This window comes from Bombyx mori, chromosome 20 (assembly GCF_030269925.1).
Source record: "Bombyx mori chromosome 20, ASM3026992v2".
NCBI classification, from domain to species: domain Eukaryota; kingdom Metazoa; phylum Arthropoda; class Insecta; order Lepidoptera; family Bombycidae; genus Bombyx; species Bombyx mori.
Window position 1 is genome coordinate 5,358,760 of NC_085126.1, and position 13,443 is coordinate 5,372,202.

At 32.1% G+C, this 13,443-nt stretch overlaps 1 protein-coding gene and 2 long non-coding RNA genes across 3 annotated transcripts in view; 2 read left to right on the plus strand and 1 right to left on the minus strand.

Annotated features, from left to right (window-relative positions):
* Positions 1–13,443, plus strand: part of LOC134200745 (uncharacterized) — a 188,368-nt gene that overhangs the window by 99,623 nt on the left and 75,302 nt on the right. The window lies entirely within an intron of this gene.
* On the minus strand, positions 3,910–5,163 carry LOC101741196 (uncharacterized). Its single transcript, XM_004922536.2, has 2 exons — positions 4,852–5,163; positions 3,910–4,435 (listed from the first exon to the last, which is right to left on the minus strand). Exons 1-2 carry the CDS (start codon positions 4,987–4,989, stop codon positions 4,256–4,258), a joined length of 318 nt encoding a protein of 105 aa, XP_004922593.1. The 5' UTR covers positions 4,990–5,163; the 3' UTR covers positions 3,910–4,255.
* Positions 8,745–11,555, plus strand: LOC134200743 (uncharacterized). The gene is made up of 4 exons (XR_009975787.1): positions 8,745–9,133; positions 9,310–9,381; positions 9,838–9,958; positions 10,050–11,555. It is a non-coding gene; the product is annotated as an uncharacterized LOC134200743 (long non-coding RNA).

The following is a 13,443-nucleotide window of genomic DNA, read 5'->3' on the forward strand; positions in this document are numbered from 1 at the left end:
TCCGGCCCGGTCCGAGGTAGGGCGCCGGTTGTGAGCGGCAGGAGTTTTTAGTGAGGTTCAACTCCCACATACCCCACCTGCCGCGCGGGTGGGGATCCGGCGATTTTCTCCTGTGGAAAAAAAAATAAAAGTTAATCCATTTCGTACGTTTTTCTTTTAGTTGAAACCCGGTGTTTCTTGTGTCATTAATTTTTTTCACAATTCGACCGGTAGTATATGGGTTATCCCTAATTATAAATAATGTTTATATAACTTCTTATTTTATTTTATGGAAGTCCCTCTTCTTTTTTGCTTTAATTCCGAACAAAAAAATATATTTACAAACAAATAAAGGAGATAAAGTTACTGAACTGTTTTGGTTTATCTTAAATCTAGTTACAATAACAAATCATTATCTTTTCCCTCAAATTATTAAATTATCGTTATTTTATTTGAATAATATTGACAATCGCAAAGTGAAATCTCCGGTCAGAGGTCAGTGTGAAACTTATTACAATAAAAAAAATCATTGCATTTTTTTTAAACGTCTAACAAAAAACGGAATTGAATAAATTGTGCTCTCATTCGTTTATATACGTTATGAAATGACATGCAATATTACGATTGTTATCCTTTTAGTTGAATGTGGAACAAGGTTTTGAAATTTTAATGACTCCCACCAAACCTAGTAAGTAGAATGACATGTTTCTTTGGATCTCCACTTCTATTTTAGGGGTAACTTTTTTTATTAAATCCCTTTTATTTCCAAATCATTCTGGTCACGTCGGTTACCTACCTACTTACTAAAAATAGAACGCGAGCCGCGATTTCATCAGGGCTCAATTTGAAATTAAAATTGAATATGAATGAATATAAAATTGAATATGAATATGAAATTGATAAAGCATTATTCCTCAATATAGAATCACTTAAGCCACTCTCTGGTCTGTAAAAAACCACTGCATTTTGGTTCATAAAACTATGAACCAGCGAAAACATTGTCTTATTGCTCTCCAAGCTTATATCAAGCTGATATAAGCTTATATCAAGCTGATATATGCTTATGTCAAGCTGATATAAGCTGGGTTACTCCGCATTGCCCGGTTTATATCATTTTCCATTATGTTCTCTGTGTTAATCCAGATTACAAACAATATTTTTATTTTCAATTTTCAAACAAATTCGTTCCGTTATTTCGCTTGATTGAGTAATAAACATGCAAATAAACTCATATTTATAATGTTAGGTCAGATAAAGATCATGGATACAGATGTTATTGTTTACACTGAACAATACGTTTGTTTTCTACTCCGCTAAGAAAAAGCATAGACTATAGTAGCCTTGTGGGTCGGCATAGAGCTTATTGATCTTTTTTCTATTGGCCCGGAGGCCTTTCCAGTTTCACCAGGACAGGGGGGCGAGCAAAGGCTAGGAGTGTGGGATTTGCTAACAGCTGCCGTGCGCCTCCGAAGAAGACCTAACAACACCTCGCCGGATCTTCTCAGTGGGTCGCGATTCCGATCCGATAGTAGATTCATTCGCGAAGCAATTGCTCTTGAGTTGTTAGGTCTCCTTCGGAGGCGCTCGGGCAGTTGTTAGCAAATCCCTCCCCTCCTGGCTGAGCCTTCGCTCGCTCACCTGTCCTGGTGAAGCTGGAAACGCCTCCGGGCCACCAGTAATCTTTCAATCATAAAAAAAAACCTAACATCACAAGAGGAACTGCTTCGCGAATGAATCTACTACCGGATCGGGATCGCAACCCGCTGAGAAGAGCCGGCGAGAAGCTTAGCGGGCTGATGCATGGGTTAGGTTGCACGTCAAACTCTTTGCCGAGTTCGAGTACGTTTACCGAGGTCCCTAAGCCTGCTCCTAGTGTTAGAGCTGAAGGAGACTAATGCAAGAGTTATTAGATCTGATTGTTCCGTAAAGACGTGTCTAGGGCGACGACGATGACTTGTTCCTGCGTGATCAGGATTCGAAGCTTATTGATCCTGACTCCTGTACAATTACACAGAAATTCGGATTTCATTCGCGATCGGAAATCTTGATTAATATATGAATATTTGACCATTTGGCTGTTTTTTTTTTTATTTTCACCTAAAACCAGTTAGGTATACCGTATAGTAGTTGTTGCGGCATTCTGGTCTCTCCCGTTCTAACTACCTACTCCTGTATCCAAAAATAATAATTTAGAACCGTACCATATAATTAATGAATAGGTACGTGTGCTTCTAATCCCAATAGAAATAATGATGATAATGATGAAATAATGATGATAATGATATTTTAATGCGCAAGATTATTTATCTTCGAAAATGCGTGTTCTACTTGGTTTTCGCGATCTGCTTGAATTATGCAAATTACAATCGTGACATGTTTATGTACCTACTAGGAACCAGGAAGCAATCTAATCGCGAGCATTACGTTTAGGGCCAGTGAAAGTACCCGAGAATATAACTAAGACTACGTGGTTGGTTTTAGACTAGTATGAATCATGATTTGTTTATTGAAAAATTTACATTTTTGGATAGAAACCGCTTGTTTTTCTTTTTATATAGCCCTAGATGTTGCTTCTTTTCCATGAAATTGGTACACGGAATTGGAAATGACGAATGTTTTTTTTTCGTTTGTGCCCACAGTCTAAACATATTGATCATGTGACCGGTTACCGTCGCTTAAGATCTTAAATATTTAGTGTATTATTATCTATGGCTTATGGATATAGGCTTATGGATGGAGGCCTATGTCTATAATAGACAAACAGACAATAACTAATATTATCATAGGTAAAAAAAAAAAAAAAAGATTCAAAAAAAAAAAAAAAAAAATTAAATAATATTAATACCACTTGTATATGTAAAAAAAGAAAATGTATTTGTCTGAATAAAGGCTTTATTATTATTATTATGGATATAGTTAATCCGATGCCTACTGCGCAAACCGAATACATGTTAGATAAAAAAAAATGTAGTAAGCCCTTAGATCTGTAAACGCCTTTTTTTTTATTGCTTAGATGGGTGGACGAGCTCACAGCCCATCTGGTGTTAAGTGGTTACTGGAGCCCATAGACATCACAACGTAAATGCGCCACCCACCTTGAGATATAAGTTCTAAGGTCTCAAGTAAGTTACAACGGCTGCCCCACCCTTCAAACCGAAACGCATTACTGCTTCACGGCAGAAATAGGCAGGGTGGTGGTACCCACCCGCGCGGACTCACAAGAGGTCCTACCACCAGTACGCCTTCACCCATATTGAAACAGTGTGCTTAGTGCGAGTTTTTCAACGTTCTCGATAGCGTAAGAGTTAACCCAATTTTTTATGCAGTTGGAACAGCGCCCCTAGCGGCAAACGTACGCAATCGATTCCATTCCATACAAATATGAGCTAACTTTTACGCTATCCAGAACGTTCAAAAACTCGCACTAAGCACACAGGTCGAAGTAACAATTGTATTCTAAATCCTGTGTCTTAAGTCCTATGTTTTTTTAAACAGTCATGCCTTGATGATGCCATGCCATGCCATGACTGCTTAAAAAAACAATTGGAACAAAACCGAAACGTCTGGAGGAAATATCATAATATAATAATTGTTCGATAGTGGAGCATTTCAAGAATGAAGCGAGTTTATTAACTCCTGATTAAATAAATGGCAATTCACCAATAAAAAAAATATATAGACTATTCAAAGCACAGGGGCTAAGGATGAAAATACAAATTACTTTATTGTGTCTATATTCGAGGCCATGAAGATCCTTGGGGAGACTTATATCCAGCAATGCATGGCTGATCATGATGATATACTTAAACTCCACAAAGGTTGTTTCCTAATACTTTACTAGTCAGTAAATAGATATGTATCACATAATATTCAGGATTGGTTGCTGTTCTAATTTCAATCCATCATGAACAATAACAGAAAGATACACAATGCTCTTAAATATTTTTTTATTAATTTCATTGAATTACATAATTAATTTATTATAAAATACTTATAGAGTACAGTCATGAACAAATATTCAATCTCAAATCCCAAATTACATAAAATATTATCCATTAAGAAAAATAGTTCAGTGGCTGAAAACAAAATCTAAAATCCTACAGCAAATAATTAAATAATGTCCACAATTTATGTTCTTTTTTGAAATCTAATACAATTTGAAATCTCGTACACATAAAAGCTTAGTCACCACCACTATAAAGAAAGCTTTGAGTTGATTGAACCTTTTGCCGTTCGTCTGTGTAGTCACAAACAAAAACAGTTTCCCAATAATTTCTCATCTTTGCATAGCTGTAATTTGTTCATTTATTTCTGTCAGCATTTTTGCAGACTTATGAATGTTTTCAAATTGATATCCAATGTGGACTGCTATTAATTGCATCTTCTTCAAATTTTCCTCACTGGTTTCAATCTGATGTTCTGTTGATGCCATTTCTCTTGCTGCTTTTGTTAACAGCTGGAATATAATTAAATGACATACAATTTAATATTTCAGAGCATTTCAGTCTATTTTCAGTAACTCTCGCATCTCGCAATCCATAAGATATAGTTTAAAATTGCTAACTATTATAGATACATTTTATAACACAGATATATTAAAATAAATAATTTTTATTTTAGCTATTATGGTTTTACTCTTTTTTTTTATTGCCCTTGTAGGCAGACGAGCATAGGCCCACCTGGTAGTGAATGGTTACCGTCGCCCATGGACTTCAGCAATGCCAGGGGCAGAACCAAGCGGCTACCTACCGCAAAACTCCAAGGGCCTTAACCACTACTGGACCTATGACTCTTTCAGCATATTCAGTCATCTTCTCATTTTATAATTACTTGGAGCCGATTTTTTTTAAGTAAAGTAAAATCGTCGGTTACCTCATTAGATTTAGAACCTCTCTGAATTTGTCTCGCCAACGACGAAATATTGTTCATATTCACTTGCACTCTTTCAGCGAGCCTTTGTTTGGACTCCGCGAACAAATTCCTAGCGCTACTGGATGATGCGGAAGTCATTTTAATTCTATTTCCATAAAAATTTAATTAAATTGATTGAAAAAAAAATTGTTTTTCTATTTTGTTAGGTCCACAATTAAGTGTATAATTCTCAAATATATTAAGTGTATAATCTATGTGTATAATCCATAGATTTAATCACTCAAATATATAAAGTGTATAATCTATGTGTATAATCCATAGATTATACACTTAATATATTTGAGATAGATGCGCAACTCTCATTTTTATTTTTGCTTTAGTTAGAGCCCGGGACAGCAGGCGTCGCTGCTGTCGATTATTAGTCTCCCTACCCCCCACCAGGTGGCTTTTTTAGTAATTTTAATATTTTTTATAATTAACTCTCTTTATGAAAAAATCTTATCGTTTAGAATCGCTGAAATTCCCGGTAGTACTTATGAAATATTAAAGAACGTTTGATTGTGTTCAGCATTCTAATCGATAAGACCTTTTCATACAGAGAGAAAACAGTTTTTTTAAATAAAAAGCTGTAATTCTCTGTAAGCTATTTAATTTCCCTATATTACAAACAATTTACTGTTAAAAGATAGTATGAACGTACAATTGTATAAAATTTCGAATAACAATAACTCCTCTAGATTAATCCTACTAGAGTACTTAATAACATTAAATCGAAAGTTATCTAAAAGTTAATTAAGTCTAGATAATCAAATCATTCAATGTCACTTAAGTCATTTGTGCGAAATATAAACATGTCAGCTTTCCATTACAAACATAGTAGACAATTTGAATTAAATTTAATAAATTTGTTTCTTAACTATAGCAGTTCTTGCTTAAAGTTGATCGTGACAGATCATGACCTTGTATGAAAATATTACATCTATAAACACTACCTATGCTTCGTCATACAATAATTGTCATTTATACTAGCATTGTAGAGATAATACACACACTAAAGTGAATACTAAATTATTCTTAGCATTCTTATAAACATTTAGAAATTTAAGAAACGATTAACCCACAATCATGTTCATAACATGTGACATTTTGTTCTGCACAAACGTTTTATTACATGATTTGAAAAACAAAAAATGTTTAAAAAATGTAATGATGATTTAAAGTACTCTTAGATATTGATAGTTTGTACTTAATGACGCTTATAGTAATCTTAGACATGATTACATTAGTTATACTTTTATTCCCTATCTAAATTATTTCTATTCTGACGTTTCTGATGCTTTAGCTTTGGTAATACTAGATGAAACAAACAGCAGATTGAAAGAAAATCATCTTAAAGTTAATTACATTCATTACAAACCATTAGTTTACATTTTGTTACAAAAGAAACTGGTGTTCGTTACATGCAAATGAATTATAAACATACACATGCAAACATAAAATGTAAATTTATCTTTTAATCCAAATTAAATGTACACTAATATTACATCTAAATAATAGAAAGGGTTTCGAAAATTTTTATTGCACTCAACAGCAGACGAGCACGCAACCCGGCCCATGATAAGTGGTCACCAGTGCTTATAAACTTCAGCAGTGCCATAGGGGTTGCTGTCTATCACTTAAGTTTTAATAAATTATTAATATACTCAGTCACAAGCATATTGATTTCACATAATGAAAATGTAAGAAACGTAATCATGTTTGGGCATTTTCATTTATATCTGCTCATACAGAAAACACAACTTAGCAAATATATTCCACAGTTAATCTAAATAATTGCAAATAATGCTTTTAAAGACCGTTGACTTTTGATCATTAATTAAAATCATCTTCTCGTAGAATTTACAAAAGGTTATTTACAAAAATTTATATCAGTATTTTCATATATTACTAACTTACTAATTACAACTATTCAAACGTAATACTATAACTATAAGAACTAAACAACCTATTTTAAAACAAAATTGGCATCAATTTAGTTCTTATGAACTATTTCAATTATTAATTTATCAATTATAAACATATTTAAAAAAAATTAAGATCCCTTGAGAGTTCACGTTCCTTGCTGAATCAGTTTCTCTTCTGAAACGGAGAAACAAAGTATCTTAAGTATGTAACAAATATTGAAAAAATACGACCATGAAAAATTTAGTGTTAATGTAATCATACTTACAAATTAATATATTACATAACACGTTCTGGTTCAAATATAGTGCATCAATCTTTTCATGTTTCAGACATTTTAGTGCTCCTTATAATTTTTCCATAAAATTTTGTCATTATCAAACCTTTGTCTACAAAAATAAAAACATTATTTTATATTGGGTAGAAGGATGAACGTGGTCACAGGCCACTTGGTGTAACTTAGTTATCAAACACCAGGAAACAAAACGTGAATGCCATCATCTAACTTTGGATGTGAGATCAATTGTGCTGTATTTTATTTAAACAGGAAAGCATGACTGATTGATCATTCCAAAAAACTAGTTCGGGCCCACTTGACAATAAGCATATAATACGCTGAGTTGCAAAACATAAATACTTCCACCCACTCGATACAATTTTATTATCTGAGGTGTGTGTGTGATAGTACGAGACTTAATACCGACTGTTTTGATCAAAACTTAACATATATGATAGCTAGGCAGCAGAAATAGGAAGGACCATTAGTTGGTGCTAATTCATTTAATTATATTATGAATAATAATTCTGTTAGTAAATAATATACCGGGAAAATAGTGTAAACTCACCGTTATCAAGGCATCCGAAATAGCATTTCATTTTCGATCTTCGAGGCATGCTGATTTTTAATAATAAACATTCTGTAAGAAATGAAAATAGTTACACAGGCTTACGAAACGCTAACGAAGAAAAAAGTATTGGAGCCAAGTTATGTCTAAAGAGAATTCAAAACAGAGTTTCTCAATGTCTAATCGTCTAATATTCTCATAAAGCTAAAAGTTGCTCTAAATTAATACTACAACGTAAAATAACTCACACCAAGACCAAAAAAAAACGATTTAAAAAATTAAATCGTTACGACCAGGGGGGTGCAACTCCCATACAAAGGAAAATAACATACAACTAGCGTCATCTTACTCCTGTGGCGACGTCATTTTTGTAACGTTTTGGCCTTAATGAACTAATAAACTCACTAGATGGCAGATACGAGTTCTGACTCAATAAAAAATGTTAGCGTACTTTGAAGCAGTGCTTCCACTTTTAGGGAATTCTCCCTTTTTTAGGGAAAAATAGCTGATATTTTGGATGATAAAGAAAATTTGAAAAATACCAGGATTTAGGATATTTCGGGGTAAAAAGCAAAGCCTATACTAGTAACTGTTGTGAATTTTAAAATAAACGATAATTAAAGTAAAACAATGAACATTTTATTTTATGGAGAGAATGACATTAAGTCAAGTTGACAAGTAAAAGAATAAAACAGAGTTGTGTATAAAAACTATAAAGAAGGTTTGATTCAACAGTAACCCTCTAGTAAAGTAAATCATAGATTAAGCCACTGCTTTTTTCTTAGGGATTCCCCAGAATCCCAATAAGTATAATCCGCCAAATTTTTATTTACCTATTTTCGTTGATGTCACCAGAACTTACTTGTATTGTAATATACAGGTACTTTATGTACCATGAAAGATTATCATGGTAATTTCATTTACGAAAACCTTGTAATTGTCATTTCACTTTTGCTAGCAGTTCCTTCTTCAAAGACTGAGGTGGAAAGATTATTCAGTGTTCTCAAATGTAAAAACTGACAAAAGAAACAGGCTTTCTAATGAACGGCTTGCTTCATAGAAAGTTCCCAACTTTGCCAACAAACAATTGCTCAATTTTAGAACCGAACAGTGTTAGGTTGCGTGCAGCAAAAGAATATAAAAGCAATGCGTCGACTTCCTTGAAAATTCTAATCCTATAGATCTATGATCTTCTGGGGGCGTTTATATTAAATATTTACATTAAATAATATACTGTGGTTTATTTTCTGTATTTTATTTATGCTTTCTATATAAAGGATTTATGAAAGTTGTTTAGGAAATTTTAGGGATAAATTCAAAAGAAACTAGGGTAAAACGTGGTAAAAAAAACGTAAGTGGAAACACTGCTTTGAAGTTTTCAAAATTCCAGGGACGTAAAACAATCTAAAAAAAAAAAAAGTTTTCAAAATGTCGTAACGCTTTAATTTTTTAAATTGTTTTTTTTTGGTCTTGGTGTGAGTTATTTTACGTTGTAGTATTAATTTAGAGCAACTTTTAGCTTTATGAGAATATTAGACGATTAGACATTGAGAAACTCTGTTTTGAATTCTTTTTAGACATAACTTGGCTCCAATACTTTTTTCTTCGTTAGCGTTTCGTAAGCCTGTGTAACTATTTTCATTTCTTACAGAAAGTTTATTATTAAAAATCAGCATGCCTCGAAGATCGAAAATGAAATGCTATTTCGGATGCCTTGATAACGGTGAGTTTACACTATTTTCCCGGTATATTATTTGCTAACAGAATTATTATTCATAATATAATTAAATGAATTAGCACCAACTAATGGTCCTTCCTATTTCTGCTGCCTAGCTATCATATATGTTAAGTTTTGATCAAAACAGTCTGTATTAAGTCTCGTACTATCACACACACACCTCAGATAATAAAATTGTCTCGAGTGGGTGGAAGTATTTATGTTTTGCAACTCAGCGTATTATATTTTTATTGTCAAGTGGGCCCGAACTAGTTTTTTGGAATGATCAATCAGTCATGCTTTCCTGTTTAAATAAAATACAGCACAATTGATCTCACATCCAAAGTTAGATTATGGCATTCACGTTTTGTTTCCTGGTGTTTGATAACCAAGTTACACCAAGTGGCCTGTGACCACGTTCATCCTTCTACCCAATATAAAATAATGTTTTTATTTTTGTAGACAAAGGTTTGATTATGACAAAATTTTATGGAAAAATTATAAGGAGCACTAAAATGTCTGAAACATGAAAAGATTGATGCACTATATTTGAACCAGAACGTGTTATGTAATATATTAATTTGTAAGTATGATTACATTAACACAAAATTTTTCATGGTCGTATTTTTTCAATATTTGTTACATACTTAAGATACGTTGTTTGTCCGTTTCAGAAGAGAAACTGATTCAGCAAGGAACGTGAACTCTCAAGGATCTTAATTTTTTTTAAATATGTTTATAATTTATAAATTAATAATTGAAATAGTTCATAAGAACTAGATTGATGCCAATTTTGTTTTAAAATAGGTTGTTTAGTTCTTATAGTTATAGTATTACGTTTGAATAGTTGTAATTAGTAAGTTAGTAATATATGAAAATACTGATATAAATTTTTGTAAATAACCTTTTGTACATTCTACGAGAAGATGATTTTAATTAATGATCAAAAGTCAGCGGTCTTCAAAAGCATTATTTGCAATTATTTAGATTAACTGTGGAATATATTTGCTAAGTTGTGTTTTCTGTATGAGCAGATATAAATGAAAATGCCCAAACATGATTATGTTTCTTACATTTTCATTATGTGAAATCAATATGCTTGTGATTGAGTATATTAATAATTTATTAAAACTTAAGTGATAGACAGCAACCCCTATGGCACTGCTGAAGTTTATAAGCACTGGTGACCACTTATCATGAGCCGGGTTGCGTGCTCGTCTGCTGTTGAGTGCACTAAAAATTTTCGAAACCCTTTCTATTATTTAGATGTAATATTAATGTACATTTAATTTGGATTAAAAGATAAATTTACATTTTATGTTTGGATGTGTATGTTTATAATTCATTTGCATGTAACGAACATCAGTTTCTTTTGTAACAAAATGCAAACTAATGGTTTGTAATGAATGTAATTAACTTTAAGATGATTTTCTTTCAATCTGCTGTTTGTTTCATCTAGTATTACCAAAGCTAAAGCATCAGAAATGTCAGAATAGAAATAATTTAGATAGGGAATAAAAGTATAACTATTGTAATCATGTCTAAGATTACTATAAGCGTCATTAAGTACAAACTATCAATATTTAAGAGTACTTTAAATCATCATTACATTTTTTAAACATTTTTTGTTTTTCAAATCATGTAATAAAACGTTTGTGCAGAACAAAATGTCACATGTTATGAACATGATTGTGGGTTAATCGTTTCTTAAATTTCTAAATGTTTATAAGAATGCTAAGAATAATTTAGTATTCACTTTAGTGTGTGTATTATCTCTACAATGCTAGTTTAAATGGCAATTATTGTATGACGAAGCATAGGTAGTGTTTATAGATGTAATATTTTCATACAAGGTCATGATCTGTCACGATCAACTTTAAGCAAGAACTGCTATCATTAAGAATCAAATTTATTAAATTTAATTCAAATTGTCTACTATGTTTGTAATGGAAAGCTGACATGGTTATATTTCGCACAAATGACTTAATTGACATTGAATGATTTGATTATCTAGACTTAATTAACTTTTAGATAACTTTCGATTTAATGTTAATAAGTACGCTAGTAGGATTAATCTAGAGGAGTTATTGTTATTCGAAATTTTATACAATTGTACGTTCATACAATCTTTTAACAGAAAATTATTTGTAATATAGGGAAATTAAATAGCTTACAGAGAATTACAGCTTTTTATTTTAAAAAACTGTTTTCTCTCTGTATGAAAAGGTCTTATCGATTAGAATGCTGAACACAATCAAACGTTCTTTAATATTTCATAAGTACTACCGGGAATTTCAGCGATTCTAAACGATAAGATTTTTTCATAAAGAGAGTTAATTATAAAAAATATTAAAATTACTAAAAAAGCCACCTGGTGGGGGGTAGGGAGACTAATAATCGACAGCAGCGACGTCTGCTGTCCTGGGCTCTAACTAAAGCAAAAATAAAAATGAGAGTTGCGCATCTATCTCAAATATATTAAGTGTATAATCTATGGTTACGACATTTTGAAAACTTTTTTTTTTTTTTGAGATTGTTTTACGTCCCTGGAATTTTGAAAACTTCAAAGCAGTGTTTCCACTTACGTTTTTTTTAACACATTTTACCCTAGTTTCTTTTGAATTTACCCTAAAATTTCCTAGACAACTTTCATAAATCCTTTATATAGAAAGCGTAAATAAAATACAGAAAATAAACCACAGCATATTATTTAATGTAGGTATATATAATATAAACGCCCCCAGAAGATCATAGATCTATAGGATTAGAATTTTCAAGGAAGTCGACGCATTGCTTTTATATTCTTTTGCTGCACAACCTAACACTGTTCGGTTCTAAAATTGAGCAATTGTTTGCTGGCAAAGTTGGGAACTTTCTATGAAGCAAGCCGTTCAGGGTTTCATTAGAAAGCCTGTTTCTTTTGTCAGTTTTTAAATTTGAGAACACTGAATAATCTTTCCACCTCAGTCTTTGAAGAAGGAACTGCTAGCAAAAGTGAAATGACAATTACAAGGTTTTCGTAAATGAAATTACCATGATAATCTTTCATGGTACATGAAGTACCTGTATATTACAATACAAGTAAGTTCTGGTGACATCAACGAAAATAGGTAAATAAAAATTTGGCGGATTATACTTATTGGGATTCTGGGGAATCCCTAAGAAAAAGCAGTGGCTTAATCTATGATTTACTTTACTAGAGGGTTACTGTTGAATCAAACCTTTATAGTTTTTATACACAACTCTGTTTTATTCTTTTACTTGTCAACTCGACTTAATGTCATTCTCTCTCCATAAAATAAAATGTTCATTGTTTTACTTTAATTATCGTTTATTTTAAAATTCACAACAGTTACTAGTATAGGCTTTGCTTTTTACCCCGAAATATCCTAAATCCTGGTATTTTTTAAATTGTCTTTATCATCCAAAATATCAGCTATTTTTCCCTAAAAAAGGGAGAATCCCCTAAAAGTTGAAGCACTGCTTCAAAGTACGCTACATTTTTTATTGAGTCAGAACTCATATCTGCCATCTAGTGAGTTTATTAGATCATTAATGCCTAAAAGTTACAAAAATGACGTCGCCACAGGAGTAAGATGACGCTAGTTGTATGTTATTTTCCTTTGTATGGGAGTTGCACCCCCCTGGTATAATCTATGGGTCCACAGATTAATATATAATTATATAAATTTGTTATGTTTATGGTTTATGTCCATTCATTTCAGACCTTTTTTTATTTGTTTGATCTAATAACGAGTCCTTTGAGCAGTGTTTTATAATTACTTTATATTATGTACTGTTTTAATATAAAACGAGCCCAGAAGCTAATTATTTTGAGACATTCATAATTGAGATAAAATTAAATTGAATGATATGAGAAATTAAGTCTCAGTATATTGTGGTTACATGCTGAGAATTTTTCAAGACTTTTTGAAAGAATCCAATGATTACGCCCTTTGGCATTTTCCCACATTTGCGCACTTTCACAGATGCTAAACAGTTAATAAACCAATGCTATTACACATTGAAGCCTGAAGAAATACTAATTTAACAATATAAAACAACTTA

Coding starts and splice junctions, on each gene's coding strand:
- LOC101741196 (XM_004922536.2), bottom strand. CDS start 4,989: ATGACTTCCGCATCATCCAGTAGCGCTAGGAATTTGTTCGCGGAGTCC. Junction 4,436..4,851: donor GAGGTTCTAAATCTAATGAG/GTAACCGACGAT, acceptor ATTATATTCCAG/CTGTTAACAAAAGCAGCAAG.